The sequence below is a fragment of the Emydura macquarii genome, unplaced genomic scaffold (genome assembly GCF_026122565.2).
Source record: "Emydura macquarii macquarii isolate MOO-44397 ecotype Brisbane River unplaced genomic scaffold, CSIRO-AGI_Emac_v2 contig_1253, whole genome shotgun sequence".
Classification (NCBI taxonomy): domain Eukaryota; kingdom Metazoa; phylum Chordata; order Testudines; family Chelidae; genus Emydura; species Emydura macquarii.
This window is the reverse complement of record NW_027131390.1, coordinates 50,211,156-50,227,709: the sequence shown is the minus strand read 5'-3', so window position 1 is coordinate 50,227,709 and position 16,554 is coordinate 50,211,156. Positions and strand designations below refer to the sequence as shown.

The 16,554-nt window shown below is 37.6% G+C and overlaps 2 protein-coding genes across 8 annotated transcripts in view; one reads left to right on the top strand and one right to left on the bottom strand.

Moving 5' to 3' along the window:
- Positions 1 to 603, top strand: part of RPE (ribulose-5-phosphate-3-epimerase) — a 35,583-nt gene extending 34,980 nt beyond the window's left edge. For all 3 annotated transcript variants that reach the window (XR_010919795.1, XR_010919794.1, XM_067548739.1), the window contains one exon: positions 73 to 603. The gene's annotated coding sequence lies outside the window, so the exon portion shown is untranslated. The remainder of the gene's footprint in view (positions 1 to 72) is intronic.
- The window catches only part of KANSL1L (KAT8 regulatory NSL complex subunit 1 like), a 91,216-nt gene that overhangs the window by 16,335 nt on the left and 58,327 nt on the right, over positions 1 to 16,554 (bottom strand). For 4 of the 5 annotated variants that reach the window (XM_067548736.1, XM_067548737.1, XM_067548733.1 and 1 more), the window contains 4 exons: positions 9,150 to 9,312; positions 4,066 to 4,176; positions 2,175 to 2,312; positions 669 to 790 (listed from right to left, as the gene is read on the bottom strand). In XM_067548736.1, the coding sequence (XP_067404837.1) occupies positions 669 to 790; positions 2,175 to 2,312; positions 4,066 to 4,176; positions 9,150 to 9,312 (534 nt within the window). The remainder of the gene's footprint in view (positions 1 to 668; positions 791 to 2,174; positions 2,313 to 4,065; positions 4,177 to 9,149; positions 9,313 to 16,554) is intronic. The other variant, XM_067548735.1, reaches the window with a different exon arrangement.

Below are 16,554 nucleotides of genomic sequence, written 5' to 3'. Positions count from 1 at the left end.
GAATAAATCACTTTCTTTCATCAATTATCAGGTATTTGTCAAATTGTAAGTCTTCTTATTTCTATCCTACAGAATTCCAAAGTTCCACAACACTGAAACCTGAAGACTTCTAGGATGAAATTCTCGGCCACTCGTAATGGGAAGCTTGGCATTGATTTCAATGGGACCTCGATGTCACCTCTACACTACAAACTCATCCACCACTTTACCAGAGGCTTTGCTAGAAGTTCAGTAAATAGGAGTTTCAGATAGTCAAGTTTTGGTAAATCAAGATGCAACAGGATAAAGTACCATACCTGTATTTACACTGCCAGTCAATATTGTATAGCTCCATCAGGAGGAGACGTTGTAATAGCCACCAGTTACAGTTCCAGTGGGAACATAAATCTTAATTCATTTCATTAGTTTTAAATGCAGGGATTTTTTAATAGTTCTTACTGAAAAACTAATTACACGGTGTGTGAAATACTTATCTTTGAAAATGCATTTCTATGTTTTAGGAATATTCCCTTCCCAATACAGACTAGCCATCTCACTCTAACAATGCATGTGTAAAAATATGTAAAGCAAAATAAAATGTGAAAGGTTTGTATTTTTTATTTACTAATGTGCACAACTCTCTGGTGATGATTTAATTAAATCCATCAGTATATTCATTTTTGGTTTACCTGTAATGAGGTGTTTTGGGTCGATCTAGACATCAGATTGACATGGGTCACTGCAGTAAAATTGTTATGGGATTCTGGTTCTGCATGTTGAAAGGAAAAACCTTCAAATCTGTTACTTTCTCCTGCCACAAAAAGATTTTGGAAGGGAAAAAAAAAAAAAAAGGAAGGATTTTTTGGGTCTATTATGTTAAAAGCATTCTCCACAGTGTAACAAATGAGGCCTTTTCTGGAAGCCCACAGCTGAACACCTGAGATTTCATGAACACCTAACAACCAGTTGTAAAAATCCATCACAAATTCATTCCCATCATTATCGTCCCACAAAAACTGCCTCTCTATTTCCAGGTGATAACTCCCTGTTGGAAGCAGCCTCATCATGCCAGATCCTGCCTCCTTAACAGAAGCTATCAGACTACACACAATCCAATAGCAGTCAGGTTGGAAATAATCTTGGACATCATCTGACTAGAGAGAGTGTAGCCTTCCCTGACTGGCCTGCATATCACATAGTCATTACAGCTCCCAATCAGCTTTTCCATAACCAACAGTTTCTCCTTGTCTGATGGCTAAGTGGAATTGACAGCAAAGATGACAAAGGCAAAGTTTGTTTCCTCACCTGCAAGTCTGATTTCTCTTAGTGTAGATTCCACGATCATTCTAGACGTATCATAATTCCTGGGTTTTTTTAATTCAATATCAACATATATAGCCCCTCCTCCCCTTTTGGGGGGGCTCTAAAAGCAAACTACCATCGTTCCCAATTTTCTCTTATCCTGACTTGAAGGAAAAGACGAGAATCCCACACTAAACTAAACATATTTAGAACACTAACTAAGCATAAAGAGGGTCTGTCTAGAGCAGTATATCCAATGCAGAAGAAAGAGTTAAGAGCAGATCCTAGATAAAACATCGTAATGCACTGCATGGTTCAAGTGTATGAACTCTCATCACGTAAGCAGCTCTGCAACTTCTTGGCATGGAGCTTTTATTTTTGGCCTTGGTCACCAGGCTGCTGACTTTCCTCATGGATAATTTCTCCTAGACAGAGCCCAGATTAGGAATAAATATGTAGCACTAATGAGCTAGAGCTTCTGCTGCTATGCAGAAATGTATTGAATAAGAGCATGCTGGAATCAGGAAATTGCCCAATCCGGGTGATAAGATTTTTTTTTTTTTTTTTTTTTAAATCAATGAAATTGTCAGAACACCACAAAATTTACCAGGTTCATAATGGTATGCGAGTGGTTCAAATTGTTGCGTTCAGGGAAATGGAAGAGAGAAAAACAAGCAGAAAATGGCATGCCTTAAATGGCGTACATTTATTATTTGTATAATGCATAATTAGCCTATTTCCCCCATCCCTGTAAAATACAATTTCATAAAGTGATCCACTAATTTATTTGAAAAAACAACTTTGAATAACGTGTGTGGCCCAATGATAAAATACACTCATTTAAGGGTATTTTCAGAAAAAGCAGTAGATTATACACTCTATTTTCCCCTTACCTATCGCTGTCTCACTTAGATGCCTTTTCTTTCTTTCCTCTGAAAACTGTTCAGATGTTCCTGACACTGCTTGAGGTTTGGAGTTAAGCAAGTAGCCACTGCTCCATTGTTTGAGAGAAGCACTAAATTGATTATATTCTACAAGAGAATAAGCATTTGCAAAGTTTCAGATTTGTTTTCATTAGATGCAATTTCTAGTCAAGCTCACTTTACAAACAATAATGAAAGAGATATAGGTACTTATAATCAGAAACATACAAAGTAAATAGTAGAACAATTTTGGAATGTGTGGACACAAAGAATTCAAACCATGGGGGCCAAATTCACCTCTCAGTTATGCTGGTGCAATCATATTGACTTCAATGATTTACCCTAGTGTAACAGAGGAGCATCTGGCCCTTTGTGTCTTTTTTGCTCATAACCATACTACAGCAAGAGTTAATTCACATTTCAGCTAGCATTAACTCATATTTCTAAAAGGACCATTTATATTTAAGCAGTTAGAGATGTAAGAACAGCTTTAATATCAAGCATGTGGCAAAAAAGCAGTTAAGGTGGAACAGGCTCAATGTCTGGTACAGTGGAGATAAGGGATATGATGTAAGGCAGAGTTTCTGCTGGATGCAATACTTTACTATCCCACAGAGCTCATGTAAAACAGCCTTATTTCAGCTGCTGCTGTTACCTTTTTATGCCATACATATACCATTTTAATAAGCTTTTCAGTATACACACCAACTTTTCCTTTATCTCGACAAAGCCTAATCAACAGAGAATAAATACTAGGCAGCTGACTGACTAGTTGATTAACCAAAGAAGTTATTTACAGGGTAAGAGACAGACAAATGTATAGCTTTAAGTTAAACTCACTCAAGCCCTGATTCAACAAGGTACTTAAACAGTCCCATTGACTTCACTTATGCATGTAAGTACTTCACTGAATCAAGGCCTTGGCTTTAACTTTTCCAGCAAACTGGCATCAGTTTGCAAGGATTCTGGGGATGGTCCACCCCCTTATTTTTGTTCTGCTATAATATTATTAGTTTATCAGTTGATAGTTAAAGCAAAGTCAGTGTGGATACAGTTATACTTGTATGAAGGTGCTTATATCAGCATAATTTATTCCTGAATGGGCATAAACTAAAGAATATACTATACCTACATATGCACCTTCATACTGGGATTGTACTACTTTGCTCAGTTTCTAAACTAATATAGTTATAGCGGTACAAAAAGGGTGTGTAAATAAGCCCTCAGTGACCATTTGGAGGGGATTATCAAATTTCTGAGCTAATTCTGACTGCAGAAGAATATGTTAACGAGAGCAATCAGCAACAGGACTATAAATTATTTCCAAGGAGTCTCTACATAATTTGCTTAGCAAGGGCTAAATGAATTAGATGAGTCAACAGCATATTGGTGTGAAACACCTTTTGGCACTGGTTGGTTTTATATTCTCACAAATACAATATACTGGGTGGGAAAATATGGGCCTCTGTGGCATTTGAGCTTTGGCCACTTTGCTACCTCCATCTGAACGCGGGGTGGAACATTTTAATCTTTGCATAGTTCCCTCACAAATTCTTGGGAACTGGTGCAGAAGGCCACACTAAAGGACAACCAGGCATGTTTATGTAGATCCAGTGGCTCTCATGCTTCCCTCCTCCTAACTCCCATGCCTGTTATCCTCCCCAATATCCAATCTTGTGATCTGTTTGAATTGTAAACTCTATTAGGCAGGGACCATGCTTTTACTCACTACATGGATAGCATACACACCTCAAAATACTCAATCATATTTAAGGCAGCATCTAGCAATGCAAAAAGAAAACTTTGAAAAACTAGCTAAATATTAAATCTTGCACACATTAAAATATTTTGCATCACATACCACTGGATGGAGACATTTTAAACTCTGCCCCTAGTGCTGACGTGTCAACAGGATCTCCTTTGAACTTGTCCTCCTTTAACAATGTTTCAAAATATATATGAAGAGGAATATCTAAAAACAAAGGAAGAGGTGTATATCTCTCTCTCTCTCTCTCTCTCTCTCTGAGACCATACTCAGCTATGGACCCAGGAGTTATAGATTTGGTATTATATTTCTGAAATGTATGTATGCCGTCTATTATATTCTGTACAAACAAACAGTATTGCTGCCTCAAGCCCACCAGCTCACAGAGTGATGGTGGGGCAGGACAAGCCCTGACACAACTTACTGACTGCATGCGCTGGACCAATGTCTTCAGATAGTGAACTGCTGAGGAGCCAACAGGATACATTTAAAAAAGGACAAAAGTGAAGCTTGCTTATAAGCAGTAGTAACAGAGTCATTTTTGTAGAACTGAAATATTAGTTCCCTGGTGCACCCTGCCATAAACGTGGGGGACGAGGCGGTTGGTGAGGGTACTCAAAGTAAGAAATGAAAGATGCAGACGTGAACTATGGCCTGGTCTACACTGCCAGTGTATTGCGGCAGAAGTCGACGGGAGATACGCAAGCTACAGAGTAGCTTCCTAACTTCTACTTACTGCGGTGTCCCCACTGTGCTGTGCCAACAGAAATGCCCTGTGGTCGACACAGCGTTACTCTTCTTGCAGGGGATGGATTAATAGCGTCAACTTCCAGGTTTGATTCAGTGGGTCTCCACTGCCACTCAATCATGCAGAATCGATCCTGCACTGCCAACAATGCCACTGGCAGCGTAGACATACCCTCTGATGTGAAGTTATTTCTGCCAATCTTTCATTTCTGTCCACACAGAATGTCTTCACTGCCAAAAGATGTACATTTGTTTTTAACAGCGGGATAGTTAGTGGAGACCAGGCACCTGTAATTTTTACTGTGTAGTAGCTAAGTGACATCAACACTATGCCCCCTGCCTGTGACTGACTTCACCTAGCTACCTTGCACTAAAAATGATAGGTGCTCGGTCTTCACTAGGATTTTACAGAGGCATGACTAATGCATGTTGATCATCCCACTGTAAAAATAACCCACCTAATTTTAGCAATGAAGACAAAGCCATAAAGAAAACAGCCAGAAGGTGAGGGGATCATAGGCTAACATGACTCAAAGCACTCCAATGATCTGATGGCTTGTTTAGTCTTGAAAGTTAAGTCCGATTAAGTAAGGGTGTGAATTTAAAGCACAATAGTTATTCCTAAATAACTTCATGTGTAGGTACTCTTATTCTGGAATAAGACTGTCCACACAAGAAGTTATTCAGGAATAGCTATTCCAGAAATCTACTTGTGTAGACAAACCCTAAAGAATATGGCATGGACATACAGCCAGGGTCTTGTCCCCTTTCTGCACCCACAGGTGCTCAAAAGTCAGTGCTGTGGAGAGCACATGTTGCACTTTTTTGTGATTTGCTAAAGGCTCATTCTAGTCCTCTGAGTAGAATTATTTGTTATTTTTAAAAAATTGCTATTGCTGAATGCCCTGGGGGTAATTTCAAGGTAGGTACCCTATTTCTCTCTCCAACAAAGAAGGCAACAGGGAACTCCAGTTTGCTTCCTGGGGGAGAATTAGTCTGCAAAATATCTCAAGTGCTTAGGAAGTTAGCCATTGTAAAAAGACAGGACTTACAAAAGACGTTTCTGTTTGAAAAGCCCTTCAGGAAACAAATTTACAAAAAGGGAGCAAAGAGAAGAATAAAGACTTTTTGTGCTTGGAATAAAGAAAGGTAAAAAGTCAAGGGAGGTAAGCTTGACAGCTGGGAAATTAAGAAGAAAAAGGAGACTAATTTAAATAGCCAAAGCATGAACAATAATTTCCCAACATTTACATACGACCTTAATCTCAAGCGCCTTGGAGATCTGCAAATACAAAAATCTTTCTACAAGCAATTTTTGCTAACCAAAAAGAACAATTTATTTCAGTAATTGGTAGTGATCTAAGTAAGTTCTTTGTCACAGGATTAATGGGGACCTACAAAAGGTATTTTTAAAATGGGGCTTGTACATTTTCTGCTTCTTTATGAAGTATAAAATGCCAGAAAGGTTTATTTTTCCTGGGTTTTTTTTTTTTTTTTTAAACTTAGAAACATTATGACTGTCTTCCCTGCTTGCTTTTTTTGGGGGGGAAGGCATGTAACAAGGGAGTGTGCAAAGAAGGTGAGAAGATCACCTCCTGGATGCCTCAGAGTTTGTGTATTATGTGCTCCCACACTAAAATTAAAAGTGATAAGGATATCAGCCCTAATCTATCCATAGGATCTGGACAGACTCAGCACACACCATTTTCATATTCTCGTTCAAGATATGTTCCATGCAAGTCTACCAGTTGTCTAGGTACAGATATACATGGATGTCTATATGCCTGAGATATGCTACAGCCACTGACAAGTACTTAGTAAATATCCATATTGCTGTAGATATGTTGGAGGGCAAGACTGGGTACTAGTAGAGACTTACGTATACAAAAGCAAAAATATTTTGCTGAGTCAGTCCAACTGCATTATCTTATTAAATTGCCTACAAAATGGAAAGTCCTGATCCTGTCTTGAGAAGCAAAAGTAGGAATGACAGAAGCCAGTGTCAGCATATGGAACTTGAAATTCCTGATGGAAAGCTCACTAAGTTCCATAATGGGATAAAGACAATTGCCACCTTCTCCTTGCTCTCTGTTCTGTTAAGGAACTTTTTTTTATGGCTCCCATTCTTAAGAAGGAATCCATCCCTGCTCTGAGCAGTGTCTTATGAGAGAGATCTCTGAAAAGGGACTTGCTGCTAAGACATAAATCAAATGGTCCCTGAAAGGAGGGATCAGGAAGGTAGATGAAATGAAGACCAGTCCTAAGCTCGTGACAATATATCAAATGTGAGGCCTGCCAGACACAGAGAGTGTAGGGACAACATATACTACAGCCTAGCCTCTAAGTGCTTTTCTTTATTCTGTCTCTTGTAATTGGTGAGGCTGAAGTTTCTGGGAAGGAGGGTAGAAAGTCCCCAAAAGAAAGGTGTTGTCTTTGGTATCAGAATGAAGATAACGTAACATCCCTCTTCCTCTGTTCAGGCTGAATAAGCCCAGTGGCCTTGTAATAATCTAAATGTCCTTCATTTTCTCTATTTTTGTGCTGAACAGATCATCTTCTTAAAAAAGGAAAGATCTTCAGTTTTGTTGTGACTCATCTGGGAGGCTGGAAAACTTCAGACAAGAATAATGGTGAAGGTCAATGCCGGATACAGCTAACCTGTAAGAGGCATTAGAAACACTATAGGACACACTGAGAGCAAACTTGGACACTACAGACCCCCTTTGAGACAATGCTCTTTGCTATCTTCTTATGCTCTTCAAGGAGCTGGTCTAGCAGTAGAAGCAACCAGTGTATGGGTCAGGAATACAGGAGGGGCCAGAGAGACTTTTAGAACCAAACACTGACAGGACTAAGACTGCCCGTACATTCCCCCTGTTCATGATGGTGTCTTCTCATCTTTAATAGGGTGATTAGAGACCTCAAGAACATAAAAGATTCCTCAGCATTTTAATTTTCTGTGCTCTTATTCTTAAGGTTGAAGAGACTGATCCTAACTCTGGAAAGAATGTCCTGACTCAGGGCTCAGACAGACCCAAGGAGGCCCCAGCATGAACAGCCTCAAGTTCAGTCATCCTCTGTGCTTAGGGAGCCCTGAACACCAATGGAGTTCCTGCACTGGCCAGTTTCTGTCTAGAAACAGCTTTCCTGTCAGCTGAAGAAGTCTCCAATGAAGGCCGTGGGAAGGTAAATCCAACTCCAGGAACATGAAGAGGCATGAGACACACTCAAAGACTCACAGATAGACAGGCTTTAACCAGAGCCAAATCAGCCATGATACTCATAATGCCAAGTCAGTGTCAAACATGTTTTACTCATAAAACATTCATTTTAAAGAAAAAAAGTCTATGAACTCCTAGAAATATTCAAAAAATGAAAAACCTTTAACTACAGAACCACCAGAAAAACACTTGGAAAAAAACAAATAAAGCTCTTTGTGAATGGAATGAAAGGCCTGTGCCCAAAGCTAGCCATGAAAACAGAAATGCACGGTCCTTTCTGCAGCCTCAGCCTCAAACATTCAGTGCCAAGAGAAGGTGCTTGTGATTCCAATGGGCTTTGTTTTCTTGAAGGGTCATGAATTTCTTTGATGCCACAATGCGTATTTTTCATATGGGAATATACAGAGGCAATTTCTTCTGAAGTAGTAAAGATTCTAACTATATTACCCTGGCCACATTGCAGATATGCGGTATTTTTTATTTCAGTTCTCCTGGTTTAAATGTTAAATATATAGCATAACATATACTTTAATGTGCAATGCTATTGAGTTAGTGTCCCTGTCAGAGCATACCAGTTCTGAATTTCCTGACTGATTTTTTCACCACCAACCTTAAAACATTGCATTTATAGTATGAGTATTTCATATATTTATCTTAAAGGGATATCATCAACTGAAATTTATTCAAAAACAGTAAAAATTAGTTTTAAGCTCTACACTTGTCCAAGGTCCCCAAATATGTTTTACAATCAAGTCTGCCTTACCTTTTTAAAAAGAAACAACATATCTCACCTATCACTGCATGGAAGACCTACACAACCAACAAGATGAATTGGCTAACTGTGCAAGAGAAACAGTTAAATACTAAATGCTATCAAGCGTACAAAATAAATTAACTCAAAAAGAAAAATATTCTTCCCCTCTAGCGTCTTTCTGTTGTTGTCATTTTAATTGGTACACACATCTGTAATAGATGCAATATTTTAGAAAGCAGGATGTAATTTTAAGTTGACTATGTCCCTGTAAATTATACTAAAGTCATTTGTCAGAGAGCCTTTTGGCAAGTAATAAACAAGCAAGAAGTATTTCTTTTAAGAGGTTCTTTCATAACCAAAGCTTTAAACGTTTATAAAAACTAAGTCAGACCATAAATTTTAGGATTTTTACAATACAATTTGCTGTTCTGTTGGGAATATGGAATTGGATGTCTCACCTGAGGGGAATGATAAGACAGGATGAAAAGAGGAGTCCAGCTCTGGTAAATGTGGTAGTATTCTGGACGTTGTACTATGCTCATAACCGCTCCAAGTGGAGGCTGGAGCCATGCAAGGCATCTGTGTATTATATGGAAACGAAGCATCTTTAGGTGGCAAAGCCTGCAAGGATATTCACAGAAACATCATTTGAAATGTTAATTTTCCTTTATTCACTCTGTAAAACTGAGCCAAAGAGATAGATACTTTAGTTAGACAAATGACTCAGTGCTATGTAAATCAGAAACAAACACTCTCAAACAAACTTGGATTAGCATAGAAATGATAACTAACTAGTCTGGGAAAGTGATTTGGGACTGTGTATACTGTATCTAAATAAAAAATTAATTTGCTTCATTTGCGGCTAGGAAACTGTAACAGAGTAGCAGCAATTTATTTCCAAAGTAGTTTCCAAATCAGAAGGCAATTGTTCCCAATCAATAATAAAATTTTGGTACTCCCTATGACCAAGAAATAAAAAAGCCAGTGTAGTAGTTAATTTTCAGGCACAACAAATGTGATCGGTACATACAAGGGAAATATTTTTGACATTATAATACCAAACTAAACATCTTTTATTCAGCTTAAACAACCTTAATATCATAGTACCAGTACATCTCCATACATTTTTTAATTTTTACACAGAAACCCAACTACACAGAAAGTTATTAACATTAAAAATTGATTTGAGCATGCCATACATTTCCACAAAGCCTCAAAGAGGAAGGTGAAATCTCTGTCTCATAGAAACTAAGAAATCTAAGAGACAGCGTAAAGAAAAAAACCCCAACACAAAACACAGGAATAATGCAGGAAAGGGATGCAGTGGGGAGTAATGAAGAGAACATGGGGGGAATTTCTAGGAGGAGGAGCGATCTGAAGGAAGATGAGAGAGAGAGAGAGAAGAGTGTTGGCAAACAAGAAAGTAACTGATCTAAGTGCAGAGAACTGGATGATGGATGGTGTAAAAAGTAGGTGGGAGAAAGACGAAGGTAGCAGTAAGGTAACGATGTGCTGAAACTAGGAAGAAATGAGAGCAAAGGGGGAAAGATTATGCTGAGCTTTGAAAGCAAGGGATGAAGATCTTTAATCTGATAGGATGTCTCACAGGCCAACTGAAGGACTGGGAGCAGTGGCAGAGGAAGATAACAACTACAAGAGATGTCGATGCTTCATAAAAAGTTTCATATAAAAACAGTACCGTTCATTTCATTTTCAGCATAAACAGATCCTAAAGCTGAAGATTGTGTCTTCCTCCTAAATAGCTGAACGCTTTCACACACATTCTGTTTTCAAATTGTCCAAAATGGCTCTTAGCAATTTTCACATTCCAGATAATAAAGTCTGTCCTTCAGTAGAACCTTGCTCAGGGGGCAGAGAGGGGAGCAGCACAGGGGAACAGGGACACATTATGGGCATTTCAAGGCCTCCTGCAACAACAGCTTATTTAAGTAGGACCATTTCCCTTCTCTTGCATTGTGACTTCATCTTAATGATCAATAGCAATAGTGGACATATGTGAATTCTTTGTTTTCTTGACGCGTATCTTCGTGATGTGAAGGACAAACATATAGCCTGACTTTTGTTGTCAGATGACCAAATGAACAAGGCAAAGGTACATTTGTAATTTTAACCTCCCTTTCTTCCTAGATTCAGAGAGTAGCAGTCCCCTTAAAACTCACTGCTTTCTGCCCAATGAGTCATCCCAATAAGCAATATGTCATCAATATTCTCATTCATCAATGCTGAAGACTAATTCTACCTATGGCATTAAGTAAATCCATTCCCCCCCCCCTCCCTCCACACGCATAACAATGGCTCTGATAAGTCATTCCAGTATTCTTAGTTAAGGAGTAAAATAAAACTTTTGGAGACCATTCAGTATTAAATAAAAAAGTTTTTCTCCCCCTTCCCTCCCCCTCCCCCCCAATAAGCAGATTCCCTACTCCAGCATTGGTCACAGGGGCTTTTAAACTAAACAACACAGTGCATGGTAGGGTTTTAGCACATGGGATCTCTGATTGCTGTGGGTTACGCATTGCAGGTTTATTCAAAGGAAGCTATATTTCCTGGTAAAATAAATTTATGATTATAGCCAGGATCCTCTAATCACGTGTATCCATGTTCAACTTAAACATGAGCAGTCCCATTGAAGTAAATGGGACTATTCGTATGTTTAAAATTAAGCATGCACATTAAGTGTTGGCAGGATTGGAGCTTCATCTGGACATCCCACAAATCTTACTAAGGGTGGCCCCCTTGAAGAAAGAGGGAAAAAACTGAACACCAACAAACGTTGAAACGTATTTAAACACCATAAACAAACAAACCTGAATGGCTCACAGGAAGCCACTCTGGCTTTGGTTTTTAAAACTGCACAAAAATAAATGACCTGATCCATACTTACAATTTATACCAGCATAGCTATATCGGTCAGGGAAGTGAAAAAAAACACACCACCTGGTAACATAGCTATGCTGACAAACCCCCCAGAGCAGATGCAGCTATGCTGATAGAAGAGTGCTTCTGTAAGCATAGCTAACGTCCTTCGGGAAGATAGTATTCCCACACTAGCAGAAAAACTCCCACTGAAGTATGCTCTCTCTACCCTAGAGAGCTACACTGGCATAGCTATGCTAACATAGCCTCTGTAGCATAGATATAGATTAGATATAGCATAGATATACCCTGTATTTCTTTTAGAGACTATTACATTTCTAAAAAGCCAATACAATCTCTTGGATATGTATTTTTCAAATTGCCTTATCAGCCTATTTACTTGAGAAACCTAAATGACTCCAAGGAGAAATAAATCAAATCTTTCTGGTAAATTAATCTTTCACATTAGATCTATTTTTCTTTAACCATTAATTATTGGACTGAAACAAAACCCAGAAAATACACAGATAAGGCTGACATCTTTAAAATCTAGAGTTTGTCTTTCCTGCCTTTAAGTCAGTTTGATGCCCAACATTATTTAGGTCTGATGAAGTCTGTTTTTTGACCTGCTTTGAAGTGTGTACAGAAATATTCTTCAAATTCTCAATCTATTTAAGAATAGTAATTAAATTTATAAACAGTGGCTACGGGACTATTGTTTTTATTCATGTTCTCTGCCGTAAATCAACTACAGGGACCCTATTCCCAAATTAGCGTTCGGATCATTCAGTGCAATGTTACATAAACAAGGAAGTAAAAAGAAACAACCCTATATTAGCCAATTTGTAATTCAAGAGAAAATAATGATTAACACACACAAAAGAAGAAAACTTCTAGGAAGAGATTTTATTTTCAAACTCCAAAGAAGGTTACTACAAACAATGAAGAATCGAGAAGAATTTGATCTTGCACTGTTAGGAATGTCACTTATTACAGTTGGTTGAAAACTTTCTGACAGAACCATTTTCTGTTGGAACATGCTAATTGAACTAAAAATCAAAATGTCTTGCAGGAACTTATTGATTTTGTTGAAATTTTTTATGAGAAATTACCTAAGTGGTTTGTTTCAATATAGTTAAAATGCCTCATTCTGACTTATAATATCTGAAAGTCAAAATGAAAAGTTGAAATGAAGCACTTCAACACTATCAAAATGAAACTTTTTGATATTTCAATATTTCTGAAACAATTTTGGGGGGAATTTTCATTTGGGAAACTTCGATTTTTCCATTACAATTCAGGACAAAAGGAAATTATAAAATGTCAGAAATTCCCACAAAATGAAAATTCTGAGTTTTGACCATCTCTAGCCATTATCCCCCCAGAGCTCCAACAATTGACAAGTGGTTCATAAATCCTTGGGGTATTCTCAGTAAAGAATCTGAGCATCTTAGAAAAGAGATATCTACCAACTACAGCAATCTTTTTAGAAAAAACCTCTGTGGAAACCCAATTCCTTTATCAGTTTCTTTCCCAAAGAGCTTGCATATATCCAAATGTCTCTCTCCCCCCAACCACTCCACCTTTTTTCCCTTGAAAATGCCTATGAAATCTAAGGTGTAATGTCATTCCTAGTATCTGCTTCAATAACAAGAGTATGGTTGTATTAAAAATAAGGAGATACAGTGTATTTAAAAGGAACTCCGTTTTTTTCTGTTCTTCAAAGTCTATGAAAAGTAAAGAAGATGCTTATAGAATGACAATAAAAAGTATAAGAAGTTTGTTATTTTAAAACTACCAGGGAAAAATGCTTACACCCCAAAGAAAAGCCAATTCACTATCCATGAATGCTAATCCACTCACCCAGCTGTTTATCTTCAGCACTATTTGACTTTGTTGCAGAAGAAATCAGAAAGGGCAAGCAGAAACTATTCCCAAATTCAAAACACATCCTGATCTAAAGAGATTATTTGTATCTTGTTAGTGTGATAAACTGATGATGAATCAATTCAGAGAGTGAGATTACTGCTTTTGTTCTGGGTGGATTAATAAACTGAACAGTGTTGCTTAAGCAGCAGTTACATTAAGAAAGGAAAAAAAGCTTATTACAGTGAAACTTGGCATAAATTTAGGGCACAGTCTTTTGCATTTCAAGTATTAGAATTAAATACTATTCAGAATCAGTATTTGTAACAGAAAAATCAAAGAGCAAAATGTGTTAAGACTCTTGTACATTTCTGAACAATTCTTGAAAGTGTGCCTAAATACAACAAAATAGCATTGAGCTCTGCTGTTACAACCAACTGGCCAAAATTCAGCTCTTGGTTACACCAATGTAAACTGGAGTAAATCCAATGAGTTGGAGTTTCCTCAAATATTCTCCATATACTAGATGGCAGGTCTGCTTTAGATTACGCTTGTGAGGAGCCCAAACACGGCTGAAAAGAAAACACTTCCTCAGAGATGCAATCAGAAATGAAAATCTAGTTGAAAATATGAAGGAAGAGGATGTCCACCCATTACAGATATCAGATTAAAGCCAATACTCAAGAAATCAGTAGTCAACTAGAATTCAGGGAGTTTGAAATGGAATTTTAGGATTATCCTAATGTGAAGTTGCTGCATTTCAAAATGGGATGCCAGCAGCTCCAATTAAGCACCAAACAAACTGCAAACAATTGTTTGTCTTTCTTTTTTTTTGGTCAAGAGTGCTTTATGCATTCATATAGGCAGAGTTAAAGTGGACTTTTCGGTGAAATATTTCTTTATTCATTATACTTTTTTTTGTTTTAATAATAGAACCTAGTGTCAAGATCAGCTCATTGGCCTCTCCTCCGAGCAGAATACTTCATTTATTCCATAAATGACAGAAGTGCATACAAGATAGATACACAAATGTCTCATTCTGCATGATGTACTGAATGTTTCATCTAACAAAGTAAAATCATTGCTGTTTCTAAACTGTAACTATTTTGATTTTATTATTACAAGTCAACTCTAGCTCTCTCTGAAACTATGTATGGTGACACACTAGTCAGCTTTAAAGGCCTAAAGCATTTTACCTCCAGCTATTACATAGGACGATTCTGGTGGAAAACAGAGTAACTGGCCAGGCATGGAGAAAAATGTTTGGAATACTCTTACATATGAATATTTGCTCAGCGCTTGCTATGTATGCATACATATCTATCTACATAACATGTCAGAATGCCTAACGTGTTGGAATGCCACTAATATACCCAAAGACCATAATATATGTTATTCACCATTAGTTATGAATAAAATCTGGGATGGAATTCCCTGCATTGTCCCACAAATGTAAAATCCATAGAGCCTTCCTATAACATTGCTTGCAAGACTGTATATACTAAGGCTATAATTGAAGAGTTTTACCAAACACCTAACTGGGGTAATTTTCAATCTCTCTCCTCTGTGCCTCTTTGGAGGACCACACAAAATCACGTAGCTAGAGTGAAATTAACACAGTTCTTTATAGTCAAAAACTAATAATTAAAAACAATTCTCAATCTCTGTATAGCACTAAATTTATGGACCCATAAACTCAAACTATTTTAGACTGAGATTGTAAATGCTGCAGACAGAAGTCTTCTATTTATTCACATGACAGGTAGACTACAGCCAATGGCAGTGCAAGCTGCCCTATGAGGGCGAGAGGGAATTGGTCTGTCGATGGCCTCTCTATTAAGACTGCCAATAAGGATACTGTAATGGAGGGTTTTGTGGTGTAGAGAAGTTTGACAAGGAACTGAACTGAGACTATCAAATTTCACAAAACATCTATCAGATGATAATAAACCAACCTGTTCAAATTCAAATGTCTGGTCTAAGGTCATAAAAAGATCTGTAACCATTTCCATTTTCATGGGCCATCCATTCCCTCACAGATGCTGACTAAAATTTTTCTTTCCAGTCTGAGCCATATTATAATACACACAGAGCATTAGAAAGATTAGCCTGTTATTCAGTGGGAGTTGTGTGTTTTGCCTGAAACACTGACCTTTTATTTTTAATTGAAAAGAAAATCAACTGAAAATGGAAGTTCTGTGTGTCATCATTGACCAGTTAAATAAAACAAAGGAAAGATCATTTCGTAATTTTACTGACAAATTTTGAAAAAATTCTGTCAGGTAGGAATTAAAAGAACGGATTTATGGTCAGGAAAACATCAAAAGGAAATATAAAAATTCTTTGCTGCAGAAATCTGAAAAGAACCATGCTAGATCCTTACTGCTGAGAAACCTCCTTTCCTGGATTGATTGGCTGCCAGGAAAACCATATAGTGTTCCAACTTTAATGCTATTTTCCCATTAGATAACACATAAACCCACTGGGGCTACAGGGTTATAGATCTCTTCTTTCTGAATAGGATTTTTATTGTTAAAACTAGAAGCTTTAGGCTGTTTTGTTCCAATTTTGTCAGCTACTACTTGTATTTACAGAATGGTGACTGTATTCTCCAGGGAATGTACTGCTCCCCAGCAGACTAATCAAGAAGAAACCTTTTTCCATTTCTACAAAGCATTTTGTAGAAGTAGAATTGATCATCTACTTGAAACAAGTTTGCAGGAAAGTTGGCAACACAAGGGCACTCCTTATATTCATTGCTTTTTTGAGACTAGCTGTGCCAAGCAGCTATGCACAGACAACTGGTGCAGTCAACATCTGGGGATACCAAGCAAAAGATCAACAGAATACTTTCAGTGCAAATGAAGGAGGAAAATTACTTCAATGTATGGAAGACAGCTCCAGAAGAACATGTTGGACCGTATTATTACCCTAAAGAAACATTCCTTTTAAAAATGTATTTGCTGAGTAAATTAGAGACAGAAAGCAGGTAATTGTAATAATGATTCACAAAGAAATCTACATGAGTATCTTGTACCAGCATGTGAGTGGCAATATGGCTAGATTTTCCTGGAAGAGATTCAAATACAGTCTACAAAACAGCTTACAAATATTTATATA